Genomic DNA, 15207 nt, shown 5'->3' with positions numbered 1-15207 from the left:
ACTGCCAAATTGTTTGATTGCTCACATCAACAAGTGTGTTAAAAATACTGTTTCTTCATATTCCCACCAGCCTTTAGTATTATCAGTATTTTATTTTTGCCAGTGTGGTGGAGTGAATTATTGCTTTTATATTAGTTTTCTAGATTACTAGTGAAATTAAACTCTTGTTCAAATGTTTACTGACAATTCAACTTTCTTTCTCTGTAAATTGCCTGCTTATATCCTTTGTCTATTTGTTTATTGGCTGGGTTTTTTTTAAGACTATATATTTTTTTTAAGATTTTTTTAAAATTTATTTTTATTTATTTGACACAGAGAGAGAGCACAAGCAGGGGGAGCAGCAGGCAGGCAGAGGGAGAGGGAGAAGCAGGCTCTCTGCTGAGCAAGGAGCCCGGTGCAGGGCTCGATCCCAGGACCCTGGGATCATGACCTGAGCCGAAGGCAGCCGCTTAACGACTGAGCCACCCAGGCACCCCAAGACTATATTTTAAGAGCAGTTTTAAATTCATAGCAAAATTGAGAAAAAGGTACAGAGATTCCCTATAATACTCCTTGCCCCCACATATGCATAGCCTCCCCCATTAGCAGCCTCCCAACCGGACTTACACATTTGCTGCAGTTGATGAACCTACATTGACAACATCATTGTCACCCAGAGTCCACAGTTTACATTAGAGTTCACTCTTGGTATTATATAATCTGTGGGCTTGGATGAGTATGACATGTACCTATCATTATAGTATCATACAGTATTTTCACTGTCCTAAAGCACCTCTGTGCTCCACCTATTTGTCTACTCCCCCGCCACCACCCCCATTCCACAACCCCTGGCAACTGCTGATCTTTTTACTATCTCCATGGTTTTACCTTTTCCCAAATGTCATATAGGTGGAATTATACAGTATGTACCCTTTTCAGACTGTCTTCTTTCACTTAAGTAATATGCATATAAAGTACCTCCATTGGGACGCCTGGGTGGCTCAATTGGTTAAACATCTGCCTTCAGCTCAGGTCATGATCCCAGGGTCCTGGGATCAAGTCCTGCATCAGGCTCCTTGCTGAGCAGGGAGCCTGCTTTTCCCTCTGCCTGCCGTTCCTCCTGCTTGTGCACACTCTCTCTCTGACAAATAAATAAAAATCTTTAAAAAAAAATAAATAGCGACGCCTGGGTGGCTCAGTCAGTTAAGTGGCCACCGTCGGCTCAGGTCATGATCCCAGGATCCTGGGATTGAGTCCCGCATCAGGCTCCTTGCTATGCAGGGAGCCTACTTCTCCCTCTGCCTCTGCCACTCCCCCTGCTTATGCTTATTCTCTGTCTCTCTCTCCCTCTCTCTCTGACAAATAAATAAATAAAATTTAATAAATAAATAAGAACTTCCACATCTTTTGGCAGTTTGATAGCACAAAGCTTTGGGGCTGAATAATGATCCATTATCTGGAATTACCACAGCTTATTTTTTCATTCACCTACTGAAGGACGTTTTAGATGCTTCCACGTTTTGGAAGTTGTAAATAGAGCTGCTATAAACATCTGTGCGCAGGTTTTTTAGTCATAAGTTGTTGACTCCTTTGGATAAATACCAAGGAACATGATTGCTGATCAGATGGTGGAATATGTTTAGTTTTGTAAGAAAGCACCAAACTCTTCCAAAGTTGCTATACCATTTTGTATTCCCATCAGCAGTGAATGAGAGTTCCTGTTGCTCCACATCCTTGCTACAGAGCCAAACATTTGACCATGTGATGATGATGTCAGTGTAGGTTTATCAGTTGTAGCAAATGTATGACTCTTGTGGATGGATTTTGATTCAGCATTTGATTTTGTCAATGTTCGGGATTTTGGCCATTGTGATTGGTGTATAGTAGTATCTCATTTTCATTTTAAATTGCAGTTCGGTTATGAGATACGATGTGGAATATCTTTTCATCTGCCTATTTGTCATTTGCTTATCTTTGATGAGATGTCTGTTAAGGTGTTTGGCCCATTTTTTCATTGGGCTATTTGTTTTCCTCTTGTTAAATTTTAAGTGCTCTTTGTCTGTTTTGGGTAGTGGTCCTTTATCAGATATCATTGGCTGTCTTTTTTTTCTTACTGATTTATATCATTTTTTTTATTTAGAGCAGTTTTTCCAAATGGTTTCTGAGAAACTAAGTTGACTACAATGTATTTTGTTGTCATCAACTGCTAAGTGATAGAATTAATTTCTGATATTTTAAAGCTTTTTTTTTATTTAAATTCAGTTAATTAACATATAATGTATTATTGGTTTAGAAGCAGAGGTCAGTGATTCCTCAGTCTTATATAATACCCAGTGCTCATTATATCACATGCCCTTCTCAATGTCCATCACCCAGTTACCCCATCCCTCCCACCCCCTCCCCTCCAGCAATCCTCAGTTTGTTTCCTGTGATTAAGAGTCTCTTATGATTTGTCTCTCTGATTTTGTCGTTTTATTTTTTCCTCCCTTCTTCTATGATCCTCTGTGTTGTTTCTTAAATTCCACATATGAGTGAGATCATATAATTGTCTTTCTCTGGTTGACTTATTTCGCTTAGCATAATGCGCTCTAGTTCCCTCCACGTCATTGCAAATGGCAAAATTTCATTTTTTGATGGCTGAGTAGTAGTCCATTTTATATATATATACCACATCTTCTTTATCCATTCATCTGTCAGGGGACATCTGGGCTCTTTCCATAGTTTGGCTATTGTGGACATTGCTGCTATAAACATTGGGGTGCAGGTGCCCCTTCGGATTATAAAACTCTTTTTGTTAAAGACCTAGTCTTACAATTTGTCAACTTTTATTTCTGTAAATTATGGATTATGACATCCCTTCAGTGCCTGCTGCCAACCTACCACAAGGTAGGAAGGTGCAAAAGATGAATTAAAATCAGAAATTCCTTATTAGCTTGTTAGTTTTAATGAAAAATTTGATTGGGGGAAAATACAGAAGATATGGTTACAGGGAACTGTGTGTGTGTATTTTGATAAACCATGCAATTTAGTTGCCCATATTGTTCCTATATTCCCATCCTGTCTAACAGTAATATTGTTATAAATATATAGAAGTGGGGCTGGAACATGTTCTTTTGTGATGGTCATTATCAGGTACTGAAGATCAAGCCACAGTATTATTCTGCTGACTCCTATCAAACAAAAAAAGAATAGAAAATAGTGCTTTTTGACACAAGATGTCATAAATCTGATTTTATCTAAAAATAGATGGTTTATGTATTTAAATGTAACAATCCTTTGGTAAACTTTATCTTCCCATCTTACAGATTAACAAATAGAAATATTATACACAAACCTGCAGAGTGGACCTTAATTGCTGTGGTGTTGCTGTCATTGTAAGTACTCCTTCAGATTTTAATTCTAAATACTAAATAGAATTTTGACTGGGGAAAAACCAAGTTATTCATTGATTTTATAAGCATCTTTGGAAAATGTACCTTTATTTTGTGCCTTAGTTTCCTTTCCTAGAAATAACTCTCATGTAAAGTGATATGCCGGTGTTTTGTCAAGCTTTAATTATTCTCTGTCTTTTTTGCTGTCTTTTCTTCTGAGGGCCTTTTTCTTCACAAATATTATTTGTTATCTTTTGAAAGAGGAAAACATCTCCATGTGGAATATATATGGAATAGTCCTTTAATTTCATTTTTAACAGTGCATTTTTATTAACATTGAATGGGTCTCATTATTTTACAACTGTAGTTTTACCAACATATTTAATGCTATTTCATTTTTTTTCAACATATTTTAGCATTCATAGCTTTAGGACTGTTTTAATTTCCAAACTAATATACATCTTTAAAATCAAACAGATATAAAGGAACTAAAGTAGATACTTACTACACAAGCATATATAAAACATTTAATACTCATTCACCTTTTAAGAAATCGCTAGTGGTTTCCAAAGCTGTCTTTCAGTAGGGTTAAAACCATCTAGTAAGTGTAGTGTTTTTCAGCTTGGATTGCAAGTCTTCTTTTGAGGACCATTCATTACTGCATTAGTGTTGCTACTTGCTGCTTGTTAGGTCATTGAAGCCCATAGGACACTGAATACTTACTGGACACTCACAGGTCAAAAAGTGTTCCGAGCCAACCTCATAGCATCTCCAGCCCTGCTTTCTCTTTCTTTGATATTTCTTCAGTCTGACATGTTACTCTGGCTTCACTGTCCCAAGGAAGGCTGTCCTGGGAGGCATTAGCATAGGCTTCAGTGAGCCGGCATCTGTGTCACCCAGCCAGATACAACTCACATGATTCATTAAACCAGAACACAGAAAATAACTTTACTTGAATGCCCTGATATAAATTTTTTATCACCCATAAGAACAAATCTTTTGTCATTTCTACTATTCAGTGTTCCAGTTGAATTGGTTATTTGTGAAACAGATCTTACTAATTTTTTAGAAAGTTCTTTCCATTTTATGAAATTTGTAAATATTTTGGTCACTAGCAAAAAAAAATATATCAGTATCTCTGCTCACCCACCATATCCTATGCCTGCCAATAAACCCTCATAGATAACTGTTTAACTGTACTTCTGCAATTCATTATACTAAAGAGGAAGTAACTTTTTTGGTTGACAAGTCACAGGCCTGCGCCAAGCAGTAATCTCAGAATCTTGCTTTCTAAGCCAGTAACTGGAAGTATTATCTTAATGAGCAGCTGCTTACTGAGGACACATGTTAGGTCCTACTTTTTTTTGTATCAAACTCTGGGCACATCTTCTCCAAAATGTATAGCAAGGGACAAAAAAAGTATAGAAAATGAAATAATAAAGACTGCCATTAAAATTTCAAATAATTATGCCACACAAAAATAAGCTTCTAGTGTTTGATTTTAATAAAGGCCCCCATGTGGCACAAAATATTGTAAGCTTTGCTAATCCTTTTAGGCACTATCTGACTTCCCTAACTTTGGATATAGTTTAGGGAACCTCTTATTTCAGGGGTCAGTGACCCATAAAAATAGTAACTTAATTGAAGTTAAGAAACAAACTGCACACATCTTATTTGTATTGCATGTTGCACGTTACATGGTCAGTCTTGAGGTAGCAGTAAACACTGACTAGTTCCTTTTGTCATTCACCTTGAATCCTTTTCTTTCATTATATATTGACCCCTAGCTAGATCTGTCCATCTTTCTCCTGGTCCTTGGTCCTTTTGATACCTGCACAACTAAAATACTGAACAGTTAGGGCTCTTCTGGCTTCTTTTAAAATCATTGGTCATTGTAGACACCAAGTCAGCTGACACTTTCTTGGTTTTTGCCTTTGAAACATTATTTTCTCATAATTCTAACTTTTGCCATTAGCCCTCCTTGCAGGTTATTCCTGATCCCTTCCATTCTGTATTTGTACCTTCTATATATTCACTAGCTGAATCCCCTTATTCTTTGGTCATCAGCTTCTAAGACTTTGTCTCCTGTCCCAGTATCATTTTATTTATTTCCTCTTTTCTCAGAAAGTCCCCTTTAGCTTTTCATATTTCTTCCCCCAAAGAATCTCTGGCTCAACTTATAAGCCCCTTCTTTCTCAGCCTTGTCCTTTTATTATCCTTTTACAGTAAATATTACTTTATGAGATGGGGATAAAATTAAAATACTTCGTGAAATACTAATCCCATTGAATTCTCTAAAGTATAATTATACTTTATATTTGCACTCCTCTTTCTGCCCACTTCGAGTTCACAATTACTTTTTGGGAAAGGCATTTTGTCATTGGGGGAAGAAAAAGCAGGCTTGAGGGCAAGCATTGGCTAAAGAATCTTAAACACGGTGAAAAATGTGGAGACTTTAGACACCCAAAGAGACATGCACATAAAAGGAGAAAGGAAGTAACATACTCACATGTATTTGTGGAGCAATAACTGCACTACTCAGCCTTTTAATTTATTGCCACTAAGATTGAACATAGGCTAAATGGGATTATCTGGTTTTTTTAATAATTATTCTATGATTTGGAAAACCTTTGCATCTACTCTCAAATTTCCAGTGGAATTTTTTTAGCCATTACTTGCAGATGTTTCTGGAATTCATGTTAAAAGTGAACTTCTTATAAATCTTTATAGCTAGGAAAAAGATTCTGAACAGCAGTGATAAGTCACTGAAGATGAGTATAATAAGATAATATGTTCAGTATTATATATAACAATAGTACTATTCTTTGTATATGAACATTGCAAGGTTTTGTTATTAGCACTTGTTTAATGTATGAAAGCTGTATCAAAATTCGTCTTGAGAACTACTTAGAAAATATACATTTTATTAGCATTTTTGCTGTACTGGCTCCAGTCTAACACTTGTTGGAGGGGAAAAAAATCAGTATTTTGAGGAAAACACAGTAGTCCAGAAGAATGAAAGAGGGCTGATTCTTGAACTTTCACATCTGTACTCTTAATAGTAAATAAGGTGTTTCTGTAGCAAATCATCTTTTCCTCGTAACTTCCCTTGCAGTTTCACAGATGTATTAACATTAGAAAAATTTAAACCACAATGTGTAATCTGTCATTGTATACTGATGGGAATTTTATACCCATATAATCTCAGGAAGGAATTGATCAAATCAAATTATACACTTCATCTTTGCACACCCCATGAAATACACTTATATGTAAAAATACATCATGATCTATTCCCATTTCATTTAGATTTCTCCATATGACTTGAAGAGCCAATATGACTGCAACGTTTATGGATATTTATACTTTGTACTCACACCTTAAATAGCTGTCAAGAGCACACAGAAAAAGACCTTTTAAATCAGAGCTTAAACAGTATACATTTATTTATCAGTGAAGGAATTAATTTCCCTTTAGTCCCTTCATGTTTATTTAATAAATGTTAAAATTAGCAAAGATTCTGAAGTACTCCTTACATAGAACATCTATAATACTGATAATTGACCCAGTGTTGTTTTGTTTTGTTTTAAAGATTTTATTTATTTATTTGAGAGAGAAAACAAGCAGAGGGAGGGGTAGAGGGAGAGGGAGAAGCAGACTCCCCACTGATCAGGGAACCCGACACAGGGCTCAGTCCCAGGACCCCAAGATTATGACCTGAGCTGAAGACAGACTGTTTAACCAACTGAGCCACCCAGGTGCCCCTTTTTTGTTTTTTAATAACTCATTAGAAATGCAGTAAAGTAACCTGGTAATTGGTGTTACTGTTTAAACACTTGCTTATAGTAATTTTTTAGCTTAGTTGAACTTTATCAGACTTTACTCTTACATACTATATGTTGAAATAATACAGAGTTGAATCTGATTTTCCCACAAAGTAATGCTCTAATACTAGGCTCTTTCCATAGTCTTGATGCATTATTTTTTATATATATATGTATATAAATATAGAGACAGTCTGCTATAAATATTTTAGTGCCTGTATACTCTATTGTGTAAGGCTAGTTAATGTATTTATATAATTTTGATGTGTTTATATACCAAATTAGCAAGCATAATAATTAAAGTACATTTTGTGATGCCTCCTTATAATGTATCATATTTGTTTTTATATTCCTCATAATTCTCATCCTACTCCTAGTACAGGAAAAACAGAAACTGTAGAATCAATTTTCATCACAGTCTCGGTACTCGGTATAGTTTCTTTGAGAATATTTTGACTGGTATTCTGAGAAGATCTTATAGCCACAGGACACCCCCGTCAGCTTGATCCCTTTTCTCCTTTTCCTCTTCCCTTTGTTCTTAGTCTTCCCAGTCTTCTTTGAGCTCTCATTATACGTCAGCCTGTAACACAAGAGGGAACTATGTTGACTGAAAGCTGAGAAATCTAGAGAAAGGTCCAGACTAGCAGCCAAAGAGAAACCATATGGAGGGCTATGGAGAATTAGATTAACTGGCCTAATTTACTTTATGCACAGCCTGCATGCCAGAAATGGGAATCCATTTCCTCACTGACTTTTCATTTTTAAAATGTAACTTTTCCACCCAAGCTAACCTTTGTAAACAGCCACTACTTTGTATTATGACAATCCCTGGTTAATTGTAGCATAGGAATTGAGTGTCTTTTAGTAGGTAGCCAGAGAGAGGGGTAAGTGTTGTTCTATGGGAATGATTTGATTATTTAATGAAGGAGATGAATACTTTGTATTACTTAGAGAAGGTAGAGAGTGACTTGTGGTAGTTTAACATGGATACATGCTATTCCTAGTTTTATGCCCTTGATGTTCTCTATAATGGAAAGCTTTCAAGATCATCTCCAAAAATGTCTGCTTTCATTTTATTTATCTGAACTGTCTGTTTCCAGTGAACTGTGGCCCACTTCCTAGGCAGAGACCATGCAATAGTTTATTCCCCCTAAAAGCTTTCAGTATTCACATTGTTTAGGGAAGAGCATGTTAAGTCCTGAGAAATGGTATTTAAACAAGCTCAACTTGACCATGATCACTAAACAAAAGCCGTCACTGGATATGGGCAGCCACTTTAGGTAACCATCATACAGATAGACACTCAAGAGAGTCACTTCCCTAGGGTACCAGGCATGACTAGAAAGATGTAACTAAGGCTTTTTGCCTCGGCAGGTTGTTTTTTTAGCCCACCCATCACTAATTTCCTTAGAGAAGTTTGTGAGCATGCCATGAAAAATGAAGAGATGGTTCCTTAGAAATTTATTGGTTTTCGGAAGTATTCTAAGGCCTTCCTTCTAACATTCCCAATTTGGTTCTGAGTAGTTGAGACCATAATGGAAGATCATTGAAATAACTTTTTTGTTTTTCCTTATAATTGTGGAATTTTTTATATTTAATTGAATTTTTATTGAGATATAGATTCATATAACATAAAATTCACCATTTTAAAGTGGATCATTCACTGGTTTTTAGTATATTCACTATATTATATAATGGTCATAACTGTCTAATTCCAGAACATTGCCATCACCCCAAAAAGAAACTTCATATCTGTTAGCTTAGTCCCAATTTCCTCTTCTTTCAACCCCCGGCAACCACTAATCTACTTTCTGTCTCTATGGATTTACCTATTTTGAACATTTCATACAGATGGGATGATATAATATGTGGCCTTTTGTGTCAGGCATCTTTCACTTAACATGTTTTCAAAGTTCATTAATGTTGTAGCACATAACAGTACTTCATTCCTTTTTATGTCTGAGTAATATTCCATTTTATGGATATACCACATTTTATTTATCCATTAATCAACTGATGGACATTTAGGTTGTTTCTTGTTTTTGGCTATTGTGAACATTTGTGTACAAGTTTTGGTATGAACATGTTTCAGTTCTCTTACATATATACCTGAAAGTAGAGTTACCATCAGATGGTAGCTTCTTTGTTTAATCTTTTGAGGAACTGTTAGCCTGTTTTCCAAGGTGGTTTCACTGTTGTAAATTTCCACTGAGGGCTCCATAGATTAAACTGTAAAGGTCTTCTCTTCTTACCTCATACCCAGTAGTCATTCAGAGGCTTATATTTGCAGTTTTTCCAAAACTTAAATATGCCTATTGTGAGTGATTTTAGACCTTCATGGACTTGTAATATCAATTTGTTATGTTCTAGGAATTTCTCAATATGCAAAATGACTACTTATGACCCCCCCGCCCTTTCAGAAAGACCATAGTGTTGAATTATAGGACCATATAAATTGAATATCTGAATCATAACAGGTGTTTGGTTTTTTTATTTCTCAGTATCCATAAAATTCCTCTTTTTGTTTGTTTTTTCCCTTGTGTAAATCTTGGATTTGTTTATCCTACAACGTTTACTATCACAGTACCATGTCACAGTGAAGTTTAAGTATTTGTTTACTGAGGATTAAATAATAATTCGATTATTTCTAAACCCCCCATACTTATTGCTGAGAGTTTAAATAAGAAAAATATATTTTTAGCGGCGCCTGGGTGGCTCAGTCAGTTAAGCGGCTGCCTTCGGCTCAGGTCATGATCCTGGGGTCTTGGGGTCGAGCCCCATGTCTGGCTCCCTGCTCGGCGGGAAGCCTGCTTCTCCCTCTCCCACTCCCCCTGCTTGTGTTCCCTATCTCGCTGTGTCTCTCTCTGTCAAATAAATAAAATCTTTAAAAAAAAAAAAAAGAAAAATATATTTTTAAATTGAAGTAACTTTACTCTGGGAATCCAGATATTTTCTAAAGAAAAAAATACTTGTTTAAATTTTTAACCGAAGCCAGTGATTTTTCCCCCCTCAGAATTCCTCATATTTTTGACAATTTTATAATGTTAGTGTTTTTAACGACAAGTAGTTGAGTGTCCCCAACTTAAGGCCACAATACATATTAAAGTCACCAAGGATCCTCAACACAAAGGTGTTCCCTCTAGCTTCCTCATCTCCAGCAACAGTGGCAGCATGGGTGACATGCAGGTAGCAAGTAGCACTGGGCTCTTGACAGTCACAGCCTTGACTTGAGGAGTCAGTCTCTGTATCTACCAATGACATTTTCACATCCTGACTGAGCTCAATGAGACAGGCCTGGGGAGGCTAGGAAGCTAGAGGCTCAAGGGCATTGTTATCCCCAGCCTCAGGGTTCTGCACGGTAAGAATGAGATAATGGTGCATATGGACACCACTGGTTGGTTCCATTTCATTGTAGAGCATTGAAAAAAAAAGTTGGAGCCGCTATTGTGAGAGAATTGTTACATAGCAACAATTATGAAGAAAGGCTTTTCCAACTCTCCTCTACAAAGCTGCTCTTATAGATCTGTCACAAGCAGGATTTAGATATAAAGTTTAAAGTCACTACAGCCCAGCCCTTTAAACAAACCTATGTGTAATATATCACTACAAAGTGAGTTACAAAGAACTTGTTTGCTTTGAATTAGAAATATCAATGGAAAGCATCCCGGCTTCCTTATTAATAGGTAATCCTAAAGCACTAAATACAAACATTATCAGGGCATAAACCATCTGTTATAAGAAAAACATTTTATTTTATTTGGCTAGCATAGTCTTTTGTAATCAAAGTTTTTATCTCCCTTTCCTAGATAATAGTTATGAAGTAGAAAGCCCACAATGACATACTTCTTCATGGTACCTTCTTCTTTTCTACTTTATTTTTCTTAGACGTCCTTAATAGTAATAGCCTCATATGCCTCTTGATTTGGGGACTTTAGCTTTGTGTCCAGGATAAAAGTAAATGCAATTTAAATGGATGTAAATAATTTTTATTAATCATTACAATACTTTTATTAAATGTAATTCCCTTACCTCTAGCTGTGCAGGGGCCTCTTAAAATCCTAAATTCGGTCTCATTCTGGATTATATCCTGTTTTTTTTTTTCCCTTTGCACTGGCAGTGTAGCCTTGAACAGGTGTCTTAACCTCATTTTGCATTATTTTTCTTGTTGGCAAAATGAGGGGTTAGACTGTATCCAGGTTAAGTCAACTTAGTAGTGTGAATTCAACTATGAGATGTTCTAAGTAAGAAGTTATTCAAATGCAGTATGTAAAAGGCTAATGAAAGAGACAATGAGGATGAGTATATTTAGCATAGAAAACAATTTAGTTTTGCTGATAAAGAACCATGGTGACTCTGCCCAAGTATTATTACTTAATGATCTTAGTTCTTAAACTTGGCAAAGAAATGCACTGAATGATACGGCTAGTCTAGTCACTCTTTCTGTGGAAAGATTACGGAGTACTCATTGAAATCAAGGGGAGAAACACCCCTCAAGATTCCTTTGCTCTCTTTCTACTACAGACTGACATTATATTAGCTGACATTATATTGCACTCCACATCAAAGCTGAGGAACCTGCAAAAGGAAGCAATGGAGTGATTTAGTACTTCAGCATTATACTTCTAGAGTGGTGGAGAGCAAAATAAAATGTGTATGTTGATTGTTTTTAATGTAAAAATATGGGGGGCATTGTGGGGAGGGTAATTTTTTTTTTTAGATTTTATTTATTTATTTACTTACTTGATGAGAGAGAGCACAAGGGCAAGCAGGGGGAGCAGCAGAGGGAGAGGGAGAAGCAGACTCTCCAGTGAGCAGAGAACCCTATGTGGGTTCAATCCCAGGACCCCGGGATCATGACCTGAGCTGAAGGTAGACGCTTAACTGACTAAGCCACCCAGGCACCCTGTAAAAATATGTTAAAACTATTTTGCTTACAGAATCCTCACTACAATCTGTGGACCTCTTTTCCCTCTTCTACATTATTTTTTACATTTTATTCTAGGAATAAGTCTTGTCAGTGAATAGGGATGTCTAGAAAGCTGCTCATGTGAATTTTAGATTCTTTGTTCAGATCATATTTAAGTAAATTTCTGAAGTGGTTCTAGAATAACATTTTCCCTTTTTACTTCCTACTTTTTTTTTTTTTTATTCATTGAGGAAAAGGTCTCAAGTGTTCATTTATAAATCTTTAAACTAGATATGGTGGGACGCCTGGGTGGCTCACTCGGTAACGCGTCTGCCTTAGGCTCAGGTCATGATCCCAAGGTCCTGGGATCGAGCCCCACATTGGGCTCCCTGCTCAGCGGGGAGCCTGCTTCTCCCAGTGCCTGCCGCTCCCCCTGCTTGTGTTCCCTCTTCCTGAGAAATAAATAAATAAACAAACAAACTAGATATGGTAAGGCAACCTGAGTTTCTTCTCTGAGATAGTATCATCTTGTTGTTAGCTAAAGGATGGATAAGTACCTGACTTGTAGCTCTGATTTTTCTTCTAAAGAGTTGGTTTAGTCTTTTTTTGTGTGTCTCTAATCCATGCCATGAAAATCAACGTAAGTAGAACCCATATATGCCAGAAAAGGAAATGAGAGCCACACTTCATTGTAGCATCATAACTATAAATCAGTGTAGAGGCTGGCATCTACACAATAACTGAAAAGGTTCCAAATACTTAGAAGTCTGAATTTAAAAATAGACAACAAAGGTGTATTGAGCAGCTGCTACTGGTAAGACTATATTTTAGGCACTGTGGGGGATACAAAGATTAAACAAAGCCTCTGCACTCAAAGACTTTACAGCCTGCTGGATGTTGAGGAAAGGGGGAGATGAATGTGTGCACAGGTAACTACAGTAAAAAGTTAAATATATCAAATGGCAAAAAAAGCACAGGCTATTGGGAATTTCAAAGAAGCAAAATATCTCAACCAGAAAGATTTAAAAAAAAAAAAAAGAGGGTTTCACAGAAGTGGGGTTTGTGATTGGCCCAAAGGATAGAAAGGGTTTCAAGAAATAGAAGTGAAAGGATGAGGGCATTCTGAGGCGCCTGGGTGGCTCAGTCGACTTAAGAGTCTCCCTTCAGCTCAGGTCATGATCCCGGGTCCTGGGATCGAGCCCCATGTCTGAGCAGGGAGCCTGCTTCTCCCTCTCTCTCTCTCTGTCCCTTTCCCTGACCTGAGCGCGTTCTCTCTCTCTCAGTCACTCACTCAAATAAATAAAATCTTAAAAAAAAAAAAAAGAAAGGATGAGGGCATGGTAGGAGGTACCTATAACATGGATAAAAAAGCAAAAAGAAGGGATTTGATGAAGAGTACAAAATAACTGTAAAGAGTGGTTGAAAAGTTGGGTCTATCTTAGAGATAGATCCTTTCATGGCAGATAAACTTACTTCAGTGGACAGTGAAAGTCATTTAAGTTTTGAGCAGAGTACGGTCATGAAACCTGCACTTTAGGAAGATTAGTCTTGCAGAAATCTGGAGTCAGATCTGATCCTGTCTTCCACCAGTCCTTCCAGTCCTTCAAAAGCTTCCAACTGCTCTTAAAGAAAAAACCTCTTACTGTGGCCTACATGGCCCTGCGTAGTACAGCCCCTTCTTATCCAGCCTTCTCTCACACCACCCTACCTTGTTCTCTTTCGCAGAACATTAACCTTCTTTCAGCCCTTCTCATCACAGCCTCACCATAGGACGCTGGTTGTTCCCTCTGTCCAGAATATTCTTCCCTCCCCTCTTCCTTTGGTTAATTCCCCTTCATAACTTTTAGAACCTGAGGAAACTTCCTCAAGAAATTTTTCTTGACTTGCCTGACTAGAGCAGATATCTTTTTTTTTTTTTTTAAGATTTTATTTATTTATTCATGAGAGACAGAGAGAGAGAGAGAGAGGCAGAGGGAGAAGCAGGCTCCCAAGGAGCAGGGAGCCCGATGCGGGGCTCGATCCCAGGACCCTGAGATCATGACCTGAGCCAAAGGCAGACGCTTAACCGTCTGAGCCACCCAGGCGCCCTAGAGCAGATATCTTTACAAATAGACTTTAATAACACCATGCACTTATCTTTCCTACACTTGTCTTGTTTTCAGTTTTATATGTAATTGTATGATTATTTGATTAATGTCTGCCTCTGTCTTTCAACTTGAAGATTGTAAGGACTGGTTCTTTGTCTGATTTTATTCACCATTATATACTCAGCACTTAGCATTGTGCCTAATTATAGATTTATAATATCTGGAAGTGAATGAGTGAATTAATGTATGAATGAGATTAATTAGCATACTATCCTTTCGTACTCCTTCCCTCCTGCCTACAACTGCTTATTCATCTTTGAAGTTTAAAAAACAAAACAGAAAAAACACCTATCCTTTGTCCTTAACTTCACTGACCCCCTCAGACTATCCATCCATTAGCAAACTTCTTAAAGACCTAGTCTGCTGTCAGTGATCCTACTGCTTTTCAGTAATCTCTTGCATTCTTATTCTTGCCCACACCATTTATGAAATTGATTTCTCAAAGACTCTAGTAGTGATAGTGTAGTTAACCAAAGAGTACTGAGGCAGTGAACTAAAATGATGACAAAGAAAATTAAATGGGAGAGACAGATGATAAGAGACATTACAACTCCAGAATCTACAAGGTTTAGCAATGTGTGTGTGTTGGGGGGACAGAGAATAATAAATGATTTCAAAATACAGGCACACTTCATTTGATTATGCTTTATGTTATGCTTCGCAGCTTGCATTTTTTTACAGATTTAAAGTTTGTGGCAACCCTGCATTGAGCAAGTCTGTCAGCACTATTTTCCGACAGCATTTGCTCACTTTGTGTCTCTTTGTCACATTTTGGTAATTTTTGCAATATTTTGAACTTTATTATTATATTATGGTGACCTGTGATCAGTGATCATGACTCACTGAAAGCTCAGGTGATAGCATTTTGAAATTATTTTTTAATTAAAGTGTATACTTCTTTTAGACATAGTGCTGTTGTACGTAATAGACTACAGTATAGTGTATACATAACTTTTATCTGTACTAGGAAATCAAAAAAT

General features: G+C 36.9%; 1 protein-coding gene and 1 long non-coding RNA gene across 5 annotated transcripts in view; one reads left to right on the top strand and one right to left on the bottom strand.

The window, feature by feature from the left end:
- RPAP2 (RNA polymerase II associated protein 2) overlaps window positions 1-15207 on the top strand; it is an 89446-nt gene that overhangs the window by 43769 nt on the left and 30470 nt on the right. For all 3 annotated transcript variants that reach the window (XM_045897192.3, XM_045897191.3, XM_045897190.3), the window contains one exon: window positions 3285-3353. In XM_045897192.3, the coding sequence (XP_045753148.1) occupies window positions 3285-3353 (69 nt within the window). The remainder of the gene's footprint in view (window positions 1-3284; window positions 3354-15207) is intronic.
- LOC123859393 (uncharacterized) overlaps window positions 6619-15207 on the bottom strand; it is a 70501-nt gene continuing 61912 nt past the window's right edge. Inside the window, exon 6 of one of the 2 annotated variants that reach the window (XR_006794452.2) lies at window positions 6619-7754. This is a non-coding gene — a long non-coding RNA (uncharacterized LOC123859393). The remainder of the gene's footprint in view (window positions 7755-15207) is intronic. The other variant, XR_008507764.2, reaches the window with a different exon arrangement.

Source organism: Mirounga angustirostris, unplaced genomic scaffold (assembly GCF_029215605.1).
Source record: "Mirounga angustirostris isolate CCGP_5_RB_7025 unplaced genomic scaffold, mMirAng1.0.hap1 SCAF_4, whole genome shotgun sequence".
NCBI lineage: Eukaryota > Metazoa > Chordata > Mammalia > Carnivora > Phocidae > Mirounga > Mirounga angustirostris.
This window is presented reverse-complemented; position numbering and strand designations above follow the sequence as displayed.